The sequence below is a fragment of the Cyprinus carpio genome, chromosome B8 (genome assembly GCF_018340385.1).
Source record: "Cyprinus carpio isolate SPL01 chromosome B8, ASM1834038v1, whole genome shotgun sequence".
Taxonomy (NCBI): Eukaryota; Metazoa; Chordata; class Actinopteri; order Cypriniformes; family Cyprinidae; genus Cyprinus; species Cyprinus carpio.
The window spans coordinates 15,120,285-15,144,851 of record NC_056604.1 but is presented as its reverse complement, the minus strand read 5'-3'; the positions used below and the strand labels follow the sequence as shown (position 1 = coordinate 15,144,851).

At 35.8% G+C, this 24,567-nt stretch overlaps 1 protein-coding gene across 2 annotated transcripts in view; it reads right to left on the bottom strand.

The window, feature by feature from the left end:
- Window positions 1–461: 461 nt before the first annotated feature.
- The window catches only part of LOC109109368 (breakpoint cluster region protein-like), a 42,546-nt gene continuing 18,440 nt past the window's right edge, over window positions 462–24,567 (bottom strand). Inside the window, exons 2-23 of one of the 2 annotated variants that reach the window (XM_042729919.1) lie at window positions 21,467–21,639; window positions 20,858–20,962; window positions 20,503–20,688; window positions 15,528–15,635; window positions 15,370–15,430; window positions 15,239–15,291; window positions 14,925–15,065; window positions 12,161–12,282; window positions 11,882–12,047; window positions 11,655–11,774; window positions 11,317–11,392; window positions 11,049–11,153; window positions 10,887–10,961; window positions 10,075–10,172; window positions 9,734–9,853; window positions 6,175–6,234; window positions 4,967–5,072; window positions 3,563–3,706; window positions 3,247–3,381; window positions 3,046–3,151; window positions 2,612–2,774; window positions 462–2,479 (exon numbers count right to left, since the gene is read on the bottom strand). In XM_042729919.1, coding sequence (XP_042585853.1) covers window positions 2,390–2,479; window positions 2,612–2,774; window positions 3,046–3,151; window positions 3,247–3,381; window positions 3,563–3,706; window positions 4,967–5,072; window positions 6,175–6,234; window positions 9,734–9,853; window positions 10,075–10,172; window positions 10,887–10,961; window positions 11,049–11,153; window positions 11,317–11,392; window positions 11,655–11,774; window positions 11,882–12,047; window positions 12,161–12,282; window positions 14,925–15,065; window positions 15,239–15,291; window positions 15,370–15,430; window positions 15,528–15,635; window positions 20,503–20,688; window positions 20,858–20,962; window positions 21,467–21,639 — 2,513 coding nt within the window. In that variant the 3' untranslated portion in view covers window positions 462–2,389. Of the gene's footprint in view, window positions 2,480–2,611; window positions 2,775–3,045; window positions 3,152–3,246; window positions 3,382–3,562; window positions 3,707–4,966; window positions 5,073–6,174; window positions 6,235–7,846; window positions 8,570–9,733; window positions 9,854–10,074; window positions 10,173–10,886; window positions 10,962–11,048; window positions 11,154–11,316; window positions 11,393–11,654; window positions 11,775–11,881; window positions 12,048–12,160; window positions 12,283–14,924; window positions 15,066–15,238; window positions 15,292–15,369; window positions 15,431–15,527; window positions 15,636–20,502; window positions 20,689–20,857; window positions 20,963–21,466; window positions 21,640–24,567 lie in introns of those variants that run through there. The other variant, XM_042729920.1, reaches the window with a different exon arrangement.

The window sequence follows — 24,567 nt, the reverse complement described above, 5'->3', positions numbered from 1 at the left end:
TCAATATTGATAATAATAAGAAATGTTTCTTGAGCACAAAATCAGTGTTTTAGAATAATGCTGATCAGAATGAACCTTGGTGATCATAGAAGAACTTTTTTCTTTAAAATTATCAAAACTATAAAATTATCTTCATTTATTTAATCAGCAGGAAAAACAAGAATATTAAATTAGATGTTAATTTTTCATGAAGCCTGCAATTTTGAATTCTTGTTACCAATGTGGGACTAATGTCTATATAAAACTTAAAATCCTGATTTGTGTTAGTTAGCCATTTTTTTGCGCATTTAGCCTGAATTAAGCTACCTTTCAGATGAACTTACATTCACCATAAAATAATAGATAAAACTTTGTTTTATTATAACAAATTGACATGTTTGGAACTGCCTATATTTCATTAACATAGGTTAATGTTAGATATTTTTTTATTAAACATATCAACAAAAACATGGGATCTGTAATTATCATTTTAACCAACTTTAAATTTATTATTCATCTACTTTGTACAGAATCACATGGCCACATTTAATGTTACAGGTCTGCCATACAATAGCATTGTGCAGTTTCAATATTGTCCAGTAATAATAATAAATGAAGTCTATTGTTTCAGCATTAGTGCTCCAGGAGAGGAAAGAATGCTGAATGCAAACCACTGTGTCCTAACGTCTTCTGGGGAGTAATGCTATCTCTTATTGAGGACTGTTTAATGTACTTGGCCATCGGTCAGATAAACACAGAACAGTCAGCGGCTCTGTGGAAACAAGAGGATGAAGGAGTTTATTGTGATCCATCTCCTTAATCCACACTGTGCCATACTTATCCATATACAGAACATTTCCTCATCGTGGAAGCTGGGTTGTAAAATGGCAGCCAGGAATATCTTCATCAGTACAGCGTGTAATGGAACAAATAAAAGAGAGAAAAAGGAGGAATGGATATAGCTGTAATTCAAGCAGGAGCTTGATAAAGGAAGTGCAGGTTCCAGAACATACAATGCAAAAAGAACAGAGAAAGGCAATGATCTTCAACACAGTTACAGGAATGTCACAGGAAATTAGTTATATGTCGCACAATACCTAAAGGAAATCTCTACAAGAAAAAGAAGTCATAAACAAAACAACATGCCTGCATGTTACATGACATCCTAATAATACACAACCTCTTCTTTGTTCTGAACAACATAATACAGATATATGCATTTTAGCCATAATAATTTTAGGGACAATTTACACACACACACTTAACAGGGCAAGATATTGGCACTGTTCAGGATCGCAAAGAGCTTGCGAGTTTTGTGAACAGCAAAAAACAAAAAAAAGTTTTACAAAGTGAAAATATAATGAACCCAAACGATTAAACAAGAAAAATGTACAGTGTTTGAATTAAGTTAATGTTTGCTATTTCTTGAATACAGAAAACTAATGTAGCAGTGATATTATTCTGATGCAGAACTCCTGTTTTCATTTGAATATATCGAGTCCATCAGTTACAGTTAATCATTTCCTATAATACCTTAAACGATATAAAGACTTTAAACTATTTTATGTTTTATTTCCTAAGTAATGTGAGGTTCCAGTTTAAACAGTACTAAAAAAAATAGTATAGTCCTATAATATCATGTGATATGACCAATGTGCACTGTATTGTTTTAATATAGGCTCAGTAATCCAATATTAGTTGGATTTATGCGAGATAAAACAGAGAAATGTTTTCATAAAACAAAAGGAATGTACATACTTGGGAATCATGGGAACGGTAAACTATAATTGTGTCGTATATACTTTTTAGTTATGAACTAATATGCTAATATGGTGACCATAGTCACACGTTGTTAAAGAACCTCTCATTTTAGTTCTCTGGCTTGTGTTTTATCCATCAGAAAGGGGCCATATAAAAGTGTTCCTCCTTATGATTTGCGTATTCAGATGTTCCGTAGCCCTCGCCACGGGAAGACATCAATCATAGGTGAGCAAAATGTCAAATCAAATAAAGCGTTTATGGAAAACTGGAGTGTGTAATAATTTATAAACCCACAGTGCTGAAAGGAACAAGAGAAAACGCAAGAATAACATTCACCATCCAATGATCTACGAGAAGCTTGGCACTCGAAGTGTGAGCCACCATTCAGTCAGAAATCCTACAGTGAATGACAGTGAAAATAAGCAACGTCACCTGCATGTTGAATGTAACTCTAAGTGCTTGTAAAAGAGTCCATGAGAAGATATCAGACTGCCTTGTCATTCTTCACTACAGAGATATCAACAGAATGCTACTGATGCAGGGAATTCACTCCGCTTGTAAGATTTCAGTAGGATGTTGGTGCCCTCCATTGGTCACATGCTGAATCAGTCCCAGTGCATTTCACATCATAATGCGTCTGAGCTCCTTTTCAAACCTCCGTGGAGAAAAGCATACTCTGCCGTTTACTATCCGGAGTAGGGATCGCCTCCAGCTGCAGGAAGTACAGTAATACCTGGACCTACAGAGACGGAGAGGAACAAACACATCAACACAGCTATTATTTTATATATGACCCATTTTGATGCTTTCAGACTTCAGGGCAGTTCAAAACAGAGCTCTAGTATTCTAGAACATAGTGTATGTGTGCTACCTGAGACATAACCTCAAGAGACCAGCTGTCACTCATAGAGATGGGCTGCGTGGGATTGGCTGGAATTTTACTGTCCTTTTCAGAGGGGCGAAGGAGGGTCGGGCCGAATACTGTGGCGAGATTGTGGAAGGACATCTTGTTGACGATCTCATTCTCAGCAACCCTGATGAAAATAAGGAAGAAAGTTTCATTCAAAAGTTACTCCTTTTGCTTATTAAAGACTGGCTGTAAATTATGGGGTTAATTGTGATTATTCTATTCTATTAATAGCCCTAATTTGCATATAGTTTTGTGAAGAAGAATAAAAAAAGTAGTTCACCGCTATGCTGTAGCTAGTGTTTACTTTTGGTTCTAGATTGGTATCGTATCATCGCAAACACCAGTTCAAATCTATTTTCACTTAGGAATGATTGTTTGATGGGATCAGGCTGCACCTCTTCAGATGGTCCAGTAGGAACAGGAAGGTCAGCAGGTTGGGTTCAGGTAGCGAGAGCAACAAATTGAGCATACAGCTTTCCTTTGCCACACTGTCTGATAATGCTGAAGAAAATAAATAAACAAACAGAAATGATTAACATGAAGTGTTTTGAATACATGATTATACATTAGAACTTAAACAAAAAAAAAAAACAGACCAATGCCTTCAGTGAAATTTGCGTAGAGTTCATCAGTGAAGAGGGGCTCAGGAAGCTCTCTGAAGTAAAGCTTCAGCGTTCCAGCGATGGCATTCACGTCCATCTCACTCATCATAACTGAAACGTCTTTATTGTCTGTTAATTCACAAAAAAGTACTCATTTTTAGCCGTAACAACAACACATATAATATTAAATATATATTAAAATACATTTAATTCTATTTTAATATTAATTTAATTCCATTTTAATATTTTTTTAAAATGTCATTTAATTGAATTGAAGATTCATCCCTACAAGAATTACTGAAGTACCTACTGGAATCAAAGGCAGCTTTTAGGGCCTGGATGTCTGTGGCCACACCAGAGACACGATAGATGCCCACTTCCTCCATCCCTCTGCGCTCAATCTCTTCTACACACTGTCTCACAATAAGAGGCACTTTGGAGTGCTCCCGTCTAAGAGCAACAAACACACGTGAGTCAATAACCAGCATCAGGAAAATATATTTCAATGATTTGTGCTATTTTTTTGGTATTAAAGCTGTAAATACTATGACCGCAGAAGATTATGGGAAGAAGCTTTATGTTCAAATGTATTTCATGGAAAAAATAAAATAAATGTTTCATTTTTTAAGGCATTATTTTCTTGGCACATTTCTGGGAAGTAAAAAAAGTAACCAGCATATTCTGAGAGCTTGTTTATTTGTTTAATATGAATGGAAAAATGATTTCGCTCAGAGTCTATATTTAAACCTGCATCTGCATTATCCTGACACGGCATTCCAATATCCCAAAATCAACATCTTAATGAGATGAAAAAATCTGTCTACAATATACTTCTCCCAAAACTGTCAAGTTAAAAAAAACAAGTATTATTAAAGGACAAAATGAATTGCTGTTAAACTGTTAAACTACAAAAAAATGCATATCTGAGAGTCTTATTCCTAAACCCACAGTCCTGTTTTTATTGCAGTCCTCTGAGGGAAGCCCTTGGCAAACCCTTGCCTTTAATAATCATTTCTTCCTGTTTCTCAGGAAGTCTATAATGGGGTTGCTTTCTGTTTTCCTTTATGCTTTTAAGAACCCATCTGACGGAGACCACCTTTCCTCAACTTTATTAAAAGGAAGTTCCCCGTCCTTATTTTTATGAGCCCTCATTTGAGTCATGTGGGTCTAGGAAAACAGTCGGAGAAGGGTCCCTGCGTCCTCTAAATTATGGGAAACATGGCTGACAGCTTACTTGTGTTGCTCTTGGAGTGAAAGATGGGTGAGTGGAACGTAACTTCTGTCATCACTAAACCACGACTGGCTGTCTGACATAAAACTGCCATAAACGTTTACAATACAATATAACTATATTAATCCTTAATATAGGCGCACACACTAGCCTTAAAAGCAGTCATTTTTGACTTGTACTAACATCTAGTTGTGTGGATGCAGCACTATTTAAAAGTTTTCAGTTTTGAAAGTATCCAAAAAATATGAGGGTTACAGAGTGAAAATAAGTAATATTTAGCTTTTATTCGGCTACTGATACGACTGGAATCATATAATGTGACATATATTTTTTTACTAAAATGCGATTATTTTTTATTTATTTTTTATTTTTTAGTAAGGAAAATAATGTAATACCCTTTTTTTATTTTTCATTCTTTTGTTTATAGTGTGTTTGTTTTATTTGTATAATTGATTGACTGGTTTGTTTGTTTGGTTGGTTGGTTAACAGCCCCGATTTTGACTCCAAACACTCCGGACTGTTTCCTGGACGGCATCCTCTTCAGACTGAACTCTCTGCTGGTAAACCGCATAGACAGCTTGACCTCAATCTGGAAAGAGTGATGAATGTGCACAAGCTTTTTTTTATAAAAACATCTCACTGATGAGAACAAAACAACTCTGTGCTCAATCTCAACTATCAAATAATCACAAATTAAATCACTGGAAGCTATGGCCATCAGCTTAATATCAAGCCACATGACCATGATAATCCATCATTGTGCTTCATATTGCTAAAACTTGATGGGAGAAAACGTATAACTCTGTTGATAAAATACCTACACAATGGTCAGTAGGATTGTTTTTAAAGAAATGAATGCTTTTATTCAGCAAGGATGCATTAAATTGATTTATTTCACATTGTTACATAAGATTTCTATTGATTTCTCTACTCAATGGATCCTAAAAAAAAAAAAAAAGTAAGTAGTGCAACTGTTTTCTATATGATAAGAAATGTTTTTTGAGCACTAAATCAGCATATTAGAATGATTTCTGAAGGATCACGAGATTCTGAAGACTGATGTTAAAATTCACAGAAGTTGCTAAAAATGTAGCTTTGCCATTACAGTAATAAATGACGTTTTAAAATATATTAACAGTTATTTTAAATTGTAACAATATTACTGCTTTTACCATATCTTCTAATAAATACAGTCTTACACAAATGAGACTACTTTAAAAAATCTTCCCGACCCCACTTTTGAATAGTACTATATATAAATGGACACTGACACACACAAACACATTTCAAAAATTAGTGTAAAATATGTATGTGAACTTTTGAACAGGGTAATTTATGTAATTTTAGTTATTATTTTGACAACTGAGAAGTACTGAAATGTATCTGTTATACCACTTGTAGGGCAGGAAAAATACAAAAACTTTTTCTTTATAATCTTATTTAAATATCTTACAAAATCTGCAAAAGAGATAAGTGATAAGCACCTACATGTGCACTGCATATAGTTACAAGGTATCATCATTTCATTGTTCAGCAATGATACAGCAACAGCTATTATTCACTTCCCAGACATATCCAGATGATCTTAATCAAGTGTGCTGGCCTGTTTAAATGTAAATGGCCATTTATTAAAGCCACTGTTCCTATTATTAGTATCTGTGTTATTATTGTGCAGGATGAGTCACACTGACCCCATTCATGCTGATTACTGTCCTCTGCCAGTCTTTACCCTGCAGCGATTGAGGATCCAGCTGTGAAAACAGGGACAAATGTCAATCAAGAGGATAATCCTTATCTGAGTGTGTCCCAAACACAGAGTCACCTGCTAAAAATGGCAGCTCAGTAAACACGTTATTGGAAAGTATCTACAGTACATTTCACAAAAATAAATAAACAAATGCACTGAGCCAGGACAAATGAATAGCTGCCCAGACACACAGTACAGTATGTGAATGATGCAAACCAATGCACAATGCTATTTCAGTTTAACTGATACAGACAAAAAAAAATCATCACTTAAATTAACTGCATAACCTAAAGAACAGAAAAATCCAAACAGTTTCCCTTCTTTATGATATGTCCATCCTCCCCAGTCTTATAGTATTACATAACGTCCACATAGTCATAGCTGTCAGAATTAATCTAGTGACAGATTCTGTTCTAATCATGTCTCTAATACCAGGGCGTCAGTTTGTATTTATTGTGGTCTGCTATGGGTGTTGTGACAACATCATTTACCAGCTTGCTGCCAATGGAAAAACATGTATTGATTGGTTAGCTTTACTCATGCCAAAATATCTGACTTGTGTAATTCGAGGCAACTGGTGCACTCGTACATGGTGAAATGACAGCAAAAATCAATGCCATATTTTATATGTTCAGAATACATCTGGAGTCTTTTGTATACATCATGTCATCATGGGCATATCATATATATTTTTAGGTAGGCTGTGTCTACATTCAACAATATTTTAACGAAGCAAGCAATAATTTCATTACATGTCAGTTTCCACAAGAATATAAAGCTGCACAACTATTTTTAACACTGATGATAATAATAAATGTTTCTTAAGAAGCAAATCAGTGTATTAGAATGATTTATGAACGACGTGACACTGAACCCTGGAGTAATGATTGCTGAAAATTCAGCTTTGCCATCACAGGAATAAATTACATTTAAAAAAAGAAAACTGCTTTTATTTTGTATTGTAGTTTCATTTTTTTGTTTTTTTTTTTTTTTTTTTTTTTTTTACTGTATTTTGATCAAATAAATGCAGCCTGTAGAGCATAAAATATTGCTTTCATAACTAAATAATATAACAGACCTCATATTTTTGAATGATACACTGTGTGAGATAATTAAATAATTGTCTAAATAATTGACTTTAACATTGTCATTTGTACAAAAGCAGTTTTTTAATTATCATTGACAGTATCTAATACAGTGGTATTTTTTTCCACAAAACTAATGCAGATTTAATATAGCTAATTATAACTTAAGTTAACTTTGACAGTCCTAAAAACACATTTTGACCCCCCAGCAGCCCCTTGCTGCCCCCTGGAGGTCACCAGTTTGAAATCACATGCCATACACCAGTTTTTTTTTCTTATGTACTCCATCAATAAGTCTCAAGCCTTAATATTTTCAGATCACTAACAAATAAAACATACCCTTCTTACCAAAACAACAAAATGCTGTCCAACAAAAAATGTCCTTGAAGTGACTGATAGCAAAATCCACATCAAACAATTCAATATCTCAATTCCTAACCAGCCTACTTAACAACATTCATCTCAAACCAACTGAACAAACTGAGTTTATTTCCTAAATCCCCACACATGAGGAGGCAAGGCTCTCGTTACCTTCTGCCTGAGAAGCGTGCTGCGAACTCTACCCCAGAGTCGCGCCCCAGTGCTGGGACCCCTCCTGAGGCCAATGTCCACCTCCTCATCCTCCTCCTGTTTCTCCTCTTCCTCCACCGCACAGCTGCTAATCAACTCTTCCTTCATTGGTTTACAGCTCACAGCCTTCGTTCCACCATAATGCTCTTCACTATCCTGCATCTGGTCCTTTTTTCCCATCTCGCTCGAGTTCCTCAAAGAATGCTACTATGTTATTGACAAGAAGCAGCAAGGTACAGCAACAGTAATCCCTCTCTCTGCTCACAGAAGCACAGTCAAATTTCGATCTTCGAGCACAACGGCCAACTGGCGTTCCATGTCACCCTGAAGCGGTGCATTGTGAATGTCTCTGATATATTCTTGAGTTCACACACACATTGCTTCCCTGACGGAGTTGTCACACAGATGGAGCGCTGGGATTAACTACAGAATCTCCTCCCACCCTGATGATTACGGCCCAGTGTGGCAGCTGACCTACCAATAACGCATTCAAGACAATTTCAAGTGTTTCGCCCGGTGCTTTTCTGCTCATCAGCAATGAAATGTGCCACTTGTCCAGTTTAGGGCAGTATTATGTAGTGTATATCCTGCCATAACAATCATTTGAGAAGATATTGAAAAAGTTTGAACTCTATGTAAAACAGATTTAAAGGATCTTGATTGGAGTGTTTAGACTAAACAGCTGAGATCTATACGGTCTGTGGCCACAGGGAAGAAAATAAACATGGTTGCCATAGAAACAAAGGGTCATGTGATTAAGACAAAAGCTTTCATTTGCTGATGCTGACTTTCCCTTAACTCATCCGTAGTTTCACACCTGCCCCTCTGGGACTCTGTCAGCGTGTCATGTCCCACTTTCTCTTTGGAGCATTTCCAAACAATGACGACAATCCATAGTACAGTCCTTCTAATCCTTCTTCAGCACAACACCTAAGCATTTCCCTAAGGCTGCCGCTCAGGTTTCTCTGGTGACACGAGCACATCACCGCATTATCCACCTGAAAAACTTACTGGCTTTGTTCTGTTCATTGCATTAGGAATTAAAAATGTAAATGCTTAGTCACTATGGGTAAGCAGATTATAGATTGCTTGTTTTATCCTGGGATTTATGACTAATCGATAAAATCGATAACGAAATAACACAATTTCCAAACTGATTACTTGGATTTGCGCACAGAGAGACAGCGTCAGTCACTTTACAATAATGAAAATGCACTTCTATGAAAATTAATCGAATATAGAATTGACGGATTAATTCATTAATAAACAATTTTTTAGTTGTAGCCCTACTAAAATATACTACTATTACAAAAAAAAAGTACTGTGAAAGTAAGTCTGATAATATGCAAAATCAAAACTGTGTTCAACAGTGTTTAAAATGAGAACAGGTAATATTTGAGCAGTGTTTGTTGGTGAGGACATAAGCAGTTCAACTTCTCAAAGTTCTAGACCCTGGACCACAAAACCAGTCATAAGTAGCAAAGGTCTATTTTTAGCAATAGCCAACAATACATTGTATGGGTAAAAATTATAGATTTTTCTTTTATGCCAAAAATAATTAGGATATTAAGTAAAGATCATGTTCCATTAAGATATTTTGTAAATTTCCTTCCGTAAATATATCAAAACTTGTTTTTTGATTAGTAATATGCATTGCTAAGAACTTCATTTGGACAACTTTTCGGCCAAATATTGTCCTATCCAAACAAAGAATACATTACATCAATGGAAAGCTTATTTATTCAGCTTTCAGATGTTGTATAAATCTCAGTTTCAAAAAATTGACCCTTATGACTGGCTTTGTGGTCCAGGGTCACATATATTGAAATATCATATAAGCAGGCATACCTGAATCTGTCCTTTGGCCATGATGCGATCCATGTTCTCCCCATCATCCCTGCACTGTTTGACCTTACTGTAGCACAGCAGTCTGAGGGTCTGAGAGCCCTCTAGCTCTATCTCAAACTCCTGCGAAAAGAGAGTCCAACCTCCATTTAGTAACATTGTTCAACTTGCATTATAATGTCTTTTCATATTTATAACTGTGGGGTGTAATTTGAGCTCATCTAGTGGGATCGAATGTTATTGTAGCATAAGGATTATTTATTCTATCTGTCTTTCTAATGCTGTAGGCTTTTCTAAATGTTTCTGAAGGCAACTACGTGCTGAGGATGGGCTGCAGTTCTGACCTCATTCCAGTTTGGCTCTGTGGTGTCTCTATACACACGAGTTTTTGCTTTGTTCACAAAATAGCCGAACGAGTCCACCTCCAATGTACAGTACAGATCTGGAGGGGAAGAGAAGAGACAACAAGCCAGTTACATACCAAACCATGATCAAATGTTTTTTTTTGTTTTTTTTTATATGAATCAGAAATTGAAAGTTATTTTCCCACATGTGGATGGGCAGTATGCCCAAAATCCCAATAACTATTACATTTTTACAAGTATATTTTAATATAAATTTTCAAGTATTTTCTTTTTATTTGATATGCTTAATTTTTGTGTATAATTTACTGAATTAAATATTTTAGAAAAAAAGGATAATATATAAAAAATGAAATTATTTAAATTAATAAGTAATCAAAAGCAGCTGTCAACACTGTATAACTCTGCAGTTTTCACTTTTCAATCTGAAACATTGAAAATAACATTATTAAAAAAAAAATTATTTACATTATCATTCAAAAATGTGGGGTTGGTAAAATGTTTCAATGTTGAATGAGTGAGAACAAAGAAAGACATAAATTATTGATGGAGCGTTAGCTTTAAGAAGGAACGCAGTGTTCCTTGTTAATCCAGCCGTCCCACAGCTGCTCATAGAGAGAACTCTGCCCAACAACAGCAGGGAGCATGTCAGGTGTTTTCATGCATGTGCGCACATATTAGGGAGGCATTCAATAATTTAATGATTACTGAGAGCCGGATTTCATTCCATCTAATTGTAAGTGCTGAAAAATACACACTAAACTAGGTGAGACATCCCGTGCCAGACAACTTACTTGAGCTCTGTTTCAGCCCTGTTGCAGAATGAACAATCACATTTAGAAAGCCATACAGCCCCGTGGACTCATCATCTAATGGGAGAAAAACACAGAGAATACAGTAGAAAGACATCAAATACAATATAGATCTTAATAAAACAAAACCAAAAAGGCACTCACCTTCTTTATTGATTGTCAGAGGAACATTGTGAACCGTCTGTAGCTTCACGCAGGAGTTGGTGAGCATCTGCAACTCCAGGGAAGTCAAAGAAAAACTCTTGAAACCTGTGAGAAAAGAACATACGGAAACCAAGAGAGACTCACTCAGTGAAGTCACCAATATCTGCATTTAATCAAGAAGTGACTGAAGGAAAAGAGCAGTTTAAGGAGTCCTGCTCTGATTTTCTTGGAAGGTAGAAAGGTCTCTGTGAGGACCAGCAATGCTTACACTTTTTCTGCTGTTCCCGAATGATCTCCCTCCATTCTTCTCGCTCGTAATCAGATGAAATCAGGAACGTATAGCCCTGGAATACACAAATAAAACACAGGAAATAAGAACTTTTGGGACTGTGTTTTTTTTTTAAATAGACAATATTTAACTTAAAAAGTTAATATGTTTTAATTTTTTGGCAATATAGTTTATTTAATAAAATTTTAGCATTTGCCATTTATATTATATTTGACTTGTAATGTTTAAGAGATTTATTTTTTGTAATTTTAATTTTTTTGGGGTTGTGTTATTTTTTTATGTATATTTAGTTTTTAAGTTTTCTGTTAATGATTCACCTTGCCATTCCTGTTACTGACTCTGAAGGCCATGCATGGAGATATGAGCAGCAGCAGAGATTCCTGTTCACACAGTTTCTTCCTGAGACGATCAAGGACTTTACCTCTTTTACAAACTCTCTGAAAACATGAGAGAATGAGAGGAAGGAGGTGAGAAACTCTTAACACAAAGCTGGGAGTTTACTGAAGAAAAGCATTTCTGATGAATATCTAATCCACTTATCTACCTTTTCTCTCTGAATCTCGTTCTTGATCTGGGAGATCTTGACCTTCATAGCATCTAGCTCCTCCTCTGGTATCTGAGGGACCGGTGAAGACTCAGATTCATCGATGGTCTGAAAGGTGACGTCAGCTAGTGGGATATACCACTTACAATCATACTGCTGCCCCTTCCTGAACATAGGAAGAGACAGAAACCAGAGGTCACAAATTATGATAAAGAAAGAAAAAACACAACTTTGAAATGAGGAATGTTTCTACAGGTGAAAAAAAGTAGATTGACTTGCCCTCCGGTTTGCTTCTTCAATTTGGCACAGAGCAGCAGGTCAGTAAAGAGGAAGACATGTCGAAGTTTTCGTGCCCCTTCTACTAACTCCACCATAAACTGGTCTCTGAGAAGCTGTCGGTTCTTTAAAGACATTTAAAGACATGTAACTCTTAACAGTTAAAAAAAAATTAAATAAATGTAATGCACATCTACAACACTATACTTTGTATTATATTACCATGACATTATATTACAGAAAACTACTTAATGTTGCTGTGCGAGTGTTTTAATACAAGAGAGTGATGACAAATTTGACATCTTTACTGTTCTCACCAACGCAAATAATCACTCTCTTTCTATATTGTTTCCTCTTTTGGAAAGTTATAAATTGTCGCTGTGAATTTTTTCTTTTGCTATTGCTTCTGTGAACTCTGGGAATGTGAAAAGGGACCATCATAATTTTTGGAAACCAAAAACACACTTAGTTTCATCTGTGTACCAATAGGGGGCGATGATGTATTGTTTACTGCCGCATGAATCAGTGGCAGTCACTATTATGGGGTCATTTAAAGTAGGTGAGGAGGAAAACAGCCAATGAGAGGCTCAGACTCATTCTCTCATTTGGAGGCATGACACACTTAAGGAATTGCGCTATTGTGAGCGAGTCACGGGAGCTATTTTCACGATAATGATGGCAGCCTGAAGGGGTTTCAACCATAGACAAGCGCGGCTAGATAGGATGAAAAAAGTGTGCTTGGTGAGATGATTTACAAAAGGCAGATATTGATCGTAATTACCTACTGTATGTCAGACCAGAGGAAAAATGTTAACCTTAAATCGCCTGAAAAACAATATATTCCACTAACAAAAAAACAAAAACTAAATTTTGTGCTTAAAATAGTAAAGCAATATACATTTTTAAAAGTTCTGTACAAGATGTTCCCAAAGATGTCCATCTCAGGTCATTCTTTACAACTGGGTGTGCATTTGCACTCGAGTGACCGAATCTTCCCCTAATTGAAGGGTGTGCGACATATGTGAAAGACATCTGCTCTTTTCATGGCCTGAATGTGTGTGTGTGTGTGTGTGTGTTGACGCATTCAAAACAATGGCTGTGACCTGTGACCCTGGCTTCAGTGTGTGTGTGTGTGTGTGTGTGTGTGTTTATCCCTTATGTCGAAACTTGCATTTTTTTCTCCCAAAGTACACCAGGATTTGACCAACATGATATACGGGTGCAGTATTGACTTTGACCACATTTAGAGACATCTGCTAAAACAGCCGAAGATGAAAAGCAACACATGGCCATGAGCTGGAAATCCATCATCTACATGACAATAATTACACATGACATGGACCAAGATGCCCTGAAAAATGATAATGCAGTGAAGTACAATTATTTTCTTTCTGAACAGGCATTGTCAGACCTCTAAATGGAAATGTGCTGTGAAATATATTTTTAGTTTTTGGTGATATATATACTGTTTTTAATTATGTTTTTTCATTAAATCATTACATTAGAATTTAAATATTTATACTTTTAGGATGTTTTAAGCTTGAAAGCTTCTGTTTTCATACATTAAAATTGGCAAATGGACCACCACAGTCTTTAAAATGTCTCCTTTCGTGATCCATTAAAAATAGTCAAGGGCCTTTTATACTTCATTGATACAAAATTGTTTGTTGGATCCCAATAGAGAAACAAAGAGATATTTTTAGGTCTCATGTGTCTGGCAAAGATCCACAGTTGATGTAGAATTTTTTTTTTGATGAATACTTTCTTGTAGGACTGTATAATCATGTTTTATCATCAGTTCCTGCAAAGTGATAAAAATAAAAAAAATCTTCATTTATGTACAGCTCTTTACTGGAATCATGATTAAGTTGAGCTGTACTGTTCCCCAGCTTATGTCAGACATCCCTTTAATCATTCCAATAATAAATGATCGCTATCTTTAAATTGAATTTCTGTATTTTCTTCAATAAAAATGCCTGGAATGTCCACAAGCCTAGAATCAGAGAGCCACTTCCCACACAGTCTTCCAGTAATCTGCGAGGAAGTCTAGTGCCAGGTCAACTGACTCAGAGTTCAGAGGGGTCGGGAGATTGTACGAATACGTGTTTGTGTTCATTCTGAAGCTGGGAAGGGTGTTGAGACGCTTCTCATTTTGAAAAAACGCCCTTTGATAGAGGAGGAAGGGGAACAGCAAGGCGGGAGATGATTATATTGTTGACGGGACACTTGTAGCGTTATGCAACCAGAGCCCACTGATGAATATTTATACACTTGTCGTAAAAATATTACTAAGAGTTACAGTACAAGGGTTTTTCTTCTGGCCTGGACCCCTTGAATTAATAATTATTTTCAAAAAGATTTTTAAATATATTTTACATAAATGATATTCATAAATATCATTCATTTTTAGAGCACCACATAACTTTTGAAAGCCTAACAAACCTTGCTTTGTCATAAAAAGACACTGTGACATTTTGTCTTCAGAGTTGTTTATCTTTCATGTTTTTGTTATATTTATCATATTTTATCAGACTTATAGGGATAGTTCACCTAAAAATGAAAATTCTGTCATTAATTATGGGTCGTACAAAACCCGTTAGACCTTTATTCATCTTCAGAACACAAATTAAGATTTTGATGAAATCCGAGAGCTTTCTAACCCTTCATTGATTTGACAGCAATGCAACTACCATGTTCAAGGTCCAGAAAGAGAGATAAATGTCAGGTCATTGACATACAGTCTGCTCTGTCACTGGGCAGCACTGACCTCTCCTTTCTTCACTGTCATAGACTGACGACGGGGCGTGATCTCCTCATTAATGCTGGAGAGGAAGTTCTGGGAAATGCGGAGGGCATCCTGCAGGAGGGGGAGGTCTGGATGACTGGATGGAGTGTGCTTCAACAGGTCCTGAAACACACAGACTTATCAAATATTGCAAAACACTCAATTTATTGAATGTTAAATAAACACAGCCCAAGCTCATCCAAATAAAACATGAGCATTGTTACACCACTAACCTGTAAACATTCTCACGTGAGAAAAATGAACGATTAAGTACATGTTCTTTTAGTTTTACTCACGTGGAGGACGAGGGTACTGCGAGTGACTCGATCCACTGGTTTATACAGCAGCGCTGAGAATGGGTAAGGCAAAAGAGTGATCAGAATACTAAGTGATGTAAAAGGACAGTAAATGTGGAAAAACGACTTACTTTCCAGAGAGTTCTTGGCATTCTGATCTTTACCCTCTTTAGCGCTCTTGACTTTCAGATTCTGAAGGTAAAACGGTAAACAAATACACAAATTTACAAGGAGGCAAAGATATCAGGCTTTGTTTTGACAGTTTAATGCAAGTGCCCTTAAAACTGACCTCTGAAATCTCTGCAAACTGAGAATTGGCTTGACAACACTTTTCGGCTGTTTCCACGGCAACCTTATAGTTGTCCACAAAAGCCCTGTACACGCCGAGCTGGCTGGCCTGTGTGGGAAGATAAAACAAAAGGAGAGAGTGAGACAGAAGGTGGTTTAAAGATAAAAGTCAGTGCTAGAGGCGGATTACTCGTGCATGTTACATTGGCTTAATTCTGCTTACTAAGGTAGAGCAGGCAGTTTTTCGTGGCCTGTTTTGGCATGGTTGACTTGCTTCTGATATTCAAAGGCAAGCAAATACCAGCCTGACTCTGCATTAAGACGACAGCACTCAACACAGCAGACAAATTATCAGTGACATAATGGGTCAATCTTAAAGGAGTAGTTTAGCCAAAAATAAATTTTTGCTCAAAAATGTAATAATCTATAGGCCATCTAGTTTAGCCAAAAATAAATTTTTTTTAAAGACTTTCCTTGCTATTCCTGGTTTAAAGTATTAGTTGAATGGGTGCAGGTCTTAATGATGTTTTAAGATTTGGATGATTTTAACATTACATTTATTAGCAAAACGATTCCAGCCCATCAGTTAACATCTTGTGAAATTAAAAGCTGTGCTTGTGAGAAAGAAATCCATCGTTAAGGTGTTTTAACTTTAAAACGGCAAGTCCACATAACACTTCCTTCAGTTTGAAAGTTCTTTCCTGTTGTTTTCTTGTGTAAGTTTTTATGGTGTTTTTTTATTTATAACTGTTTTGAACTGTTTTCACTTTAAACGGTGCTTGATCTGTTGATCTGTTTCTTTCCTGATTCTTCAGAATTCAATATAATGCAATATAATGGACTCATTTGAAGTTAAAAACATATTAATTATAGATTTATTTCTTACAAACACACAGCTTTTCTCTTCACAACTCATTAACTGATGCACTGGAGTCATGTGGATTACTTGTGGATCATTGTGATGTTTTTATCAGCTGTTTTGATTCTCATTCTGACGGCACCCATTCACTACACTGTTGACCAAGTGATGTAATGCTAAATTTCTCCAAATCTGTTTTGATGAAGAAACAAACACATCTAAATCTTAGCCTAAGGGTGAGTACATTTTCAGCAGATTTTCATTTTTGGTTGAACTATTAAACTATCAAAATTCATAATAAAAATATAAATTATTACATGATTGAACCTATTATAATCTAAGCAAATAGTGATATTATAACAAACCATTTGAGTATTTACTGTGCATTATAAATGTACAACCATCCCACAGCTGTACCATTAATTCCACAACATCAAACTAAGTTTTTTTGCAAAGTTTGAATGTGTTCCATGTAATATCTTAAGAAAATAAAGAAAAATTAAAGCAAATATCACTTACAAAACAAAAAATGAAAAGAACATAATAATTTCCTTCACACACACAAACATTTTTTCCCAGAGTTTGTCTAAAAACAAAATTTTCAGAGAACAAAAAAATAAGTGACTTGGTGTAAACAAAGTGAAAAATATGTTGCTGTGAATGAGCATTTGTGTCATGAAGAAAAACACCATTCAAAAGACAACAACTGTGAAATGGGCACAGATAACAAGCATTTTCCATGGCAACATCTCGAGTGCTGCCAACACTGGGGTAAATAAGAGAAGGACTTGTGATGGGGCTTGTCACGAGACAGAGAGGTTAAGCACTTCCTTCAACACACAGCCATTATACTGCAACTGGGGAAACTTGTGAGCGATCCAGAATATGAGCATCATTACCCTGAGATCAGAAAAAAGACGGATTACATCGTGCTGTTAACTCCGCTCACTGATAAAAGATGAATACTCGTTAAAGAGTGAAAAGAACCATTAAAACGAAAAGAACCACTTTCTAAAGACTCTCCTCTAGTGAAGGGTTCTGAAGACACATCTTTAGCTTCATCTACAGCTATATTTTGAGTTGTGAATGTAAGTTTGCAGTTTGTTTTTAAAGTACTAAAATAGAAAATATTGTCAGGAAACATCTTTTGATTGAGTTGTACTTGCAGGGTGCATGTAAAAAATGACTCTTATGAGCTGGTTCATTTTAGTGAATCAAAAATATACTGCATGACCACTGTATTCTGATTCACAAACAAATGACTCTTAGAAGCTGTTTTTATTCATAACCTGTTCAAAAAGATTGAATCAGTCTGACAAATCCTTCACTACTAAACCAACATCTGAATTGCCTACTGCAAGTTATCATTATTATCATACTATGCTATATTTATTTATGTCCAAACATTACAATGTGCCATTAAACATATACATTTGCAATAGAACTTTAATATATATTATACAGGCATATATATTTAGTATGGAGTGAGGAGTGGACTGGAAAAGTGGATGAAAAATTGGATGAATTTATTTATTAAAGTATGGAATAATTTTATTTATTTTTTTGGACTCAATGCTTCTGAGGAGTTTTTTTGGACTGAATGCTTCTGAGGAGTCAGGGGTGAGTAAATCCCATGGCGTGAGAGCTGGTGGTCCACTGGGAGAGGGCAAGGGAATGCCCAGCAGAGAGTGGGTTTCCAGGGCAGACACATGCACCCCTGCTCTATGACATCATGCTTTCTGGGAAACAGAGTAGACACTGGACTCACTGTCCATTGAAAACTCTGTGCGGCTCTGTCTCCCTGTGGGATTTCCTGTTTATTTACCCCTCTCTGTGTAAAACACACACAACCTGGTAGAGAACTATGTCACTGCAAACACACACACACATACACACATACACACACACACACACACACACACACACACACACACATTCCCAAACGTAAAGGACATGGCATATTCTCCCAAATAGTTGTGTTTTATAAATACATTTCCATGCAAACACATCTGCACAAAAAAAAGAAAAAAAGAAATAAGCTACAAAACTGCTCAGCAATAATGCCTCAAATAATAACCACAGGTATGTGCAGCTAACAATATATTCTCTGTGGAATTAACAATCCAAATAAAAGATGAATGAATTCATCCTCCGGCCACACTTACTCAACCTCAATGCCTTCATATTTCAAAAAAGAGATTTATGTCAGACAATCACTGATTTCAACCCTGGCTGTGGATCCCAGAGGGGACAGTGAAACATTTTGAACACAAACCCCAAAGGATAAAACATCAGAGTTTATGAGTGGATCAGATCAACAACAATCTCCACTACTGCTCCACTCTGGGTTTTATATTTTCCACTTACATCTGAAAAAATCCTTGCAACAGTTCATGCCATAGAATTAATTTACATCTTTCAATGTGTCTTCTTCTATAATAGAATGCACAAGATAAAGTAAAATGAATGCTAATATTTCACTTCCTTACAGTTGATGCATTAATATTGTGAAATATTACAATTCAATATAGCTGTTTTCTATTTAAATAATTTAAGTAATTTAAGTAATTTATTCCTGTGACTGTAATGCTGAATTTTCAGCAGCCATTACTCCAGTCTTCAATGTCACATGATCTTTCAGAAATCATTTATTATGCTGATTTGGTGCTTTTTTCAGAATTCTTCAGAAGTTCATTAGAAAGTTCAAAAGAACATGCTTTAGCTATTTTTTTGAAATAGAAATGTTTCATTATAACATTATAAATGTCTTTACTGTCACTTTTGATCAATTTAGAGCATCCTTACTAAATCAAAAAAATATAAATTCTTTAACAAAGCTGAAAAATCTTTTTGTATAAAGTTATAAAATACAAGAAATAAAGTCACAATTTACAGATATCAAGAGAAAACCAAGAAGAGGGTGAAAAGGCAAACCATGCAACTTATATAACAATTGATACCGTAAACAAAATGTGATGTTTGTCATGTAATCTGTGCACCTGGCTACAACACCCTACCCCAGCATTTCTGACCGCAACCCCACCGATCTAAGAACAAGACCCCCTAGCTGCTTTACATGCAGTCCTGTGGCTCTGAAAAGCTTTCATCTGCACAAGCATCAAGTCCTGCGGGCGTCTATAAAGATGGGGGTAACGTTTCAGTCTCCACAGCTAATTGTGCCGAGTGCAATGATGTGGCTGCTGCTCGTGAAGCTCACTAAACCAGTTATCAAAAGAAAGTTCTCCTTAGGGAGGACCAGAGAGACATGCTTTGATGATGACTGCATTTACAAACCGTTTAAAAAATCTCTCTTGGGTGGTCTGACAGAAACATCATGTATAGATTACCCGAATTAGACACGTGCATGTGGCATCAAGTGACGGCACAATTCAGTTGTTATAATGAGTAACAGTGACACTAGCGTATTATTAGATAGCACAGAAATGAACCAATGATTACAGTATATCATTATATGAAGTACAGTACAGTGAGCATATCATTCTATACTTTTTTTTAGCAGGAAACTTTCAAAGAAAATTCAAAGAAAACAATTTAGAATGCACAAATTATTATTATTAATTGTGCGTGTTAATCCTAAATAACACTAATAGTTGAATAACACTGTTAAATATAATCTTTAGCAAATCTGACGAATATCCATGAATTTCCCTTTTTCATACTGTAGATTATACTGTTGTGATGACATGTAGCATTTAAAATGATTGATTTTTTTATTTATCTAGACAAAATATTACAGCATTTTAATATTAGTCTTTTTTTGGTTATCAGTCATAACATGAAAATAATTACTGGCTTAATTGCTATCAGTCAAAATTGTAATATTTCTAAAATATATTAAATAACCATGTAAAAATGTCAGATTTTTGCATAATCAATTGACCAAATTAATAAAAAAATGAAAGGCTATTTTAATTTTAATGCAAACCAAAAGTTTAAGCATTAGTAGCATATGGACTGTTTATATATATATATATATATATATATATATATATATATATATATATATATATATATATATATATATATATATATATATACTATAATATATTATATATGTATATATATATATAATGGATTTTAATGAAACACTGCTCACCAGTTTCTGGAAGAGGTCACCCACACATTGATGGTGGCTCCACTGTTGCACTCTGGGTAACAGGCCATCATAAAAGTCTTTATGGATCTCGTGGAGCTCAGGCACTTTGAAGAAAATGGTTTCTATCTGCTGCAGGGTTAACATGGGCTGGGAGGTGGTGGCAGCAGCTTTCAGGGGCTTCATGGGCTAAAGATTAAAAAAAAAAAAAAAACAGGAGGTCAAAAGGGGGTCCCATTTGTAACCACCTGGGTGGAGTGCAATGTGCAAAGCTCAGCACCACTATAATTGTGATCTTTGACCCTCTTTCATGAGCAATCGTGCAGTAAAACAGACCCAGCAAACCCTGAAGACTCACCAGTAATAGCGCCTCCAAGTGGCTCAGATAGGCCTCCTCACTGGCCAGGATCCCTGATAAGACCCATTTCCTCATCTCCAACCCTTTTTCGACATCCAGCTCCGACTGGGAATATCCATGATGAACACACACATTAAGGGTTCAGCCAAAAACACATATTCCTGTCTACAGTCTCTAGCAATTCCTCAGTAATCCTATAAAACCTAAATCCGATCCCATACAGATTTACAGAGGTCAACCATAGAGCACACAGTCCCATATACAGATAAAGAAAACAAAAGGTCAAAAGTTCAGAAAATAAATGTTGAAAGGCCCTTAAACCTGAAGTATAAGAAGCTACTGACTGAGAATCTTTTTGTATGTTTTTTTTTTTAAATATAGGCAATGCGCATATATAATTAAATTTGCAATATCAACTGATATAGATAAATCTCTAATATGGGCCAATAAAGTATATGGAAACAATACGTCATGCATCTATAACAATAATTATCTTACAAAATACAAGACTGAGATTTAATTAACGACAAAAACACTTGGGAGAGGTGTGTAAACACTATGACTTCAGTGAAGGTTAAAGCTAGTTCTCTGTATCTTAATGTCCCTTACTGATTTAGTGGACTCCAGGGACCCCGAGGAAGGGGGCTCTCTAATAATTCGACCCTTCGGGTGAAGGCGCGGAGAGGAGAGGGAGTCATCCGTGTAGGACACAACGTCAGGCTGCATACGATGATCACCATCATAAACATACGCTGGAGGCTGGGTCCCGCTAAATGGGATGTCTGCAAATGAAGAGAAGAGAGAGGTTAGGTTGACTTACAAGTGTAACATATGATACTTTTCAATCATATCAGTAATTTTAAATGCATGTATTCCATATAATTATACACATTATAATAATAACAGTACATAATTTATCGCCCATTGCCATTAAGCAGCAAACAACCAAAAATGGGTTTAAGTCAAGCTTTCCATCTTAATTTTAAGTGCTTGAGATAATCAATACATCCTTTACCAGAGAGTGTCTCATACATCTCTGATCTCTTAATGTAATCTAAACAGAGGACCGAAAACCAAAAAGACTGAGCATTTTTCCTCTTCGCAATAAAGACCTTGACGTATAATTGAAAGCAACAGATAAAGTCTGCCAAGCGAAGACAAACAAAGCCGTTAGGAATTCATCACCCATTTCAAATTTATTCTTGGAAACATTATCTACTATCTCTCTGAATCACAGCCTCAATTAAGCATCCTGTTCATCATTAATGCATGACGCCGCAACTGAATTATTAAAAATGTGTGTAGTAAAATGCAGTAACTGAATTGTAATTTTTCCTCTGACAATATGAAGACAGATTTGATGTTTTACTTACAAAAATAATGTATAATACACTGTTCAATGTAATATGTAAAGCTGAAATAAGTTCTGTTGTTTAAGAGGACTCTGGGAACAAGAAAAGAGTTTTTCACTAAACTTCAGCCAACATTTTTTCATATAATCCGCTTGCTTCTGTGACAGACTGAGTATTTGTTCCACACCTCCAGGGAATATCACTGATACTAACCAGTTCAAGACTGGGAAGTCGAGTCAGTTCTTTGTATTCCTCAAGCCTGACACAAAAAATAGACAATGAAAGACTAGACAACTGCAATCATGACCGAGACCCTCTTTTCCTGGCAGTGAAAGGACCATATGAAAGTTAGAATCACGACAGCCACCGGTGGAAATGCGAAACCGAAGTCAAAGCAGTCCATTTAGGAGAAGACTGACAAGATCCCACTGAGTGGAAACTAAAACCTCTTAATCACTCACATAGCAATGAATAATTCAACACCATTGTTCTTGTTTTAATTACCATTGATGAGGATTAAGGGCTACATGGATGAATAGCTGCATTAGTGATGCCATTTTAATATACTGAGCATGTTCAGATTTAAAAATGAGGAGCAGCTGCTGAGCTGAAGTCAAACAAATCCACTTCATACAGCCTAAATATGCAAATCAACTGTGTTTAAAAGAATAGTTCACCAAAAAATGAAAAATAAGGTATAGTGAATAGTACAGTACACACACACACACCCACACATGCACAATGGTTATCATTTACATCAGCTGTGATTCATAGACTGCAGTGACTTGAGACATGATGAATCTTCATAGACTATCCTGACTATTGTGAGTTATCGTCTGTCTGTATTTGTAGAGCAAGTTGTCTAAAAACAGTCATTCATTTCCTGCAGTCTGTGAACAGCTCAGCACCGGTGAGACGTCCAGACGCAAACGTATTGACTATGTGTCTGTCTTATCTGGTGTGCTGATCGGCTCAGTTAAGAAGTCTGATGCTAGTCAAGAGCTATCTAGATGTACACAAAACACACACACACACACAATCAAGATCATCAATAATGAAATCCACTCATTGAACCCTCACAGCTCTTGCTCTGTACACACTGCATTTAAACTGACGTTACTTAAGATACTAAAATTTCAGTAGCCAGAGACAATACAATTGAAATTTCGATACCACTGCAAAACAAATATGCTCATGAACATATTTCTACATAAAGTTAGCCTTTAAAAGGGGCACCTGTCAACAGTAACATTAATAGCATAAATATTATATTATACTAATAATTACCTTGGTGGCACATTAAAATAAGGCTCAGTAATCATGAACTAACAGTGAACAACTTTCACAGCATTTAAAACAGGTTTCTTACTGTTAACTTCTTTTGTAATACTTTAATGTACATTAAAGTGACACTGAATTGTTAAAAATGTATTAATAATAGTATTTGGAAATTAACATTAAGAAGAACAAAATGCTAAAATAAATGTAAAACTGAACCTTATTAAGTGATTATTATTTATGTTTATAGAATTCTTATTATAAAGTTAGTTAGTTATTATTAATATAAATATAATTAATATTACTGTTAACAAATCTTAAAATGTAAATTTTAATCTAAATTATTCTTTTCCTCTAGATCTTTATCACTGTTATATATTATTATAAAAAGGTTTAAAAAAGCAAAGGCTTAGCGTTGCCGTAACTGCCAATGCTGCATACAGTTGTTAAGGAGAAGATTTGAATCTAGATTATACTCCCTCAAACCTACAGGACAGGCCCATACACTCATATCCACCAGCACAACAACCACTCATATACACAAACAATGAGATTTACATAAAAAGCCCAAAAGACTTTGAAAGATTGAGTTTGTTGGCTTTGATAAACAGCAGGAAAAGGGCATCACCCAGAATAGCTGTTCACTAGTCAGAACTGCAGTGTCTAGTGTCTTGGTTCATTCAGCAGTCAACAGGCTTACATGGGATGACATTAAGAGAGGACAAAGATGGCAGCAACTAGGAGTTAAATCACCTCACTGTGAGAGAAACAGGAAAGAGAGGACTCCGGACACATGGAGGCAGCCCTGCTGAGTGGCCTGGCATGGAGCCTGCTTAAAAAGACAGAATAATAGACAGAGCCTGAACAAATAGAGATCGGGAGAAAAGAGGTAGAGGATTACAGAGAGAGATAGCAAAAGAGTGAGAGAAAGAGGTCTCTGCTGTCCCAATGTAGAAGGAAGAGCCATGCCAAAGGGCAGTGTGTGTTACTTTGTGATTAGCCACTAAAATTGAGCTTATGAACAAAACAATTCCTGTGGCTAACACCAAGGCCACATAGACTGTGGAAAGGGATGTGTTT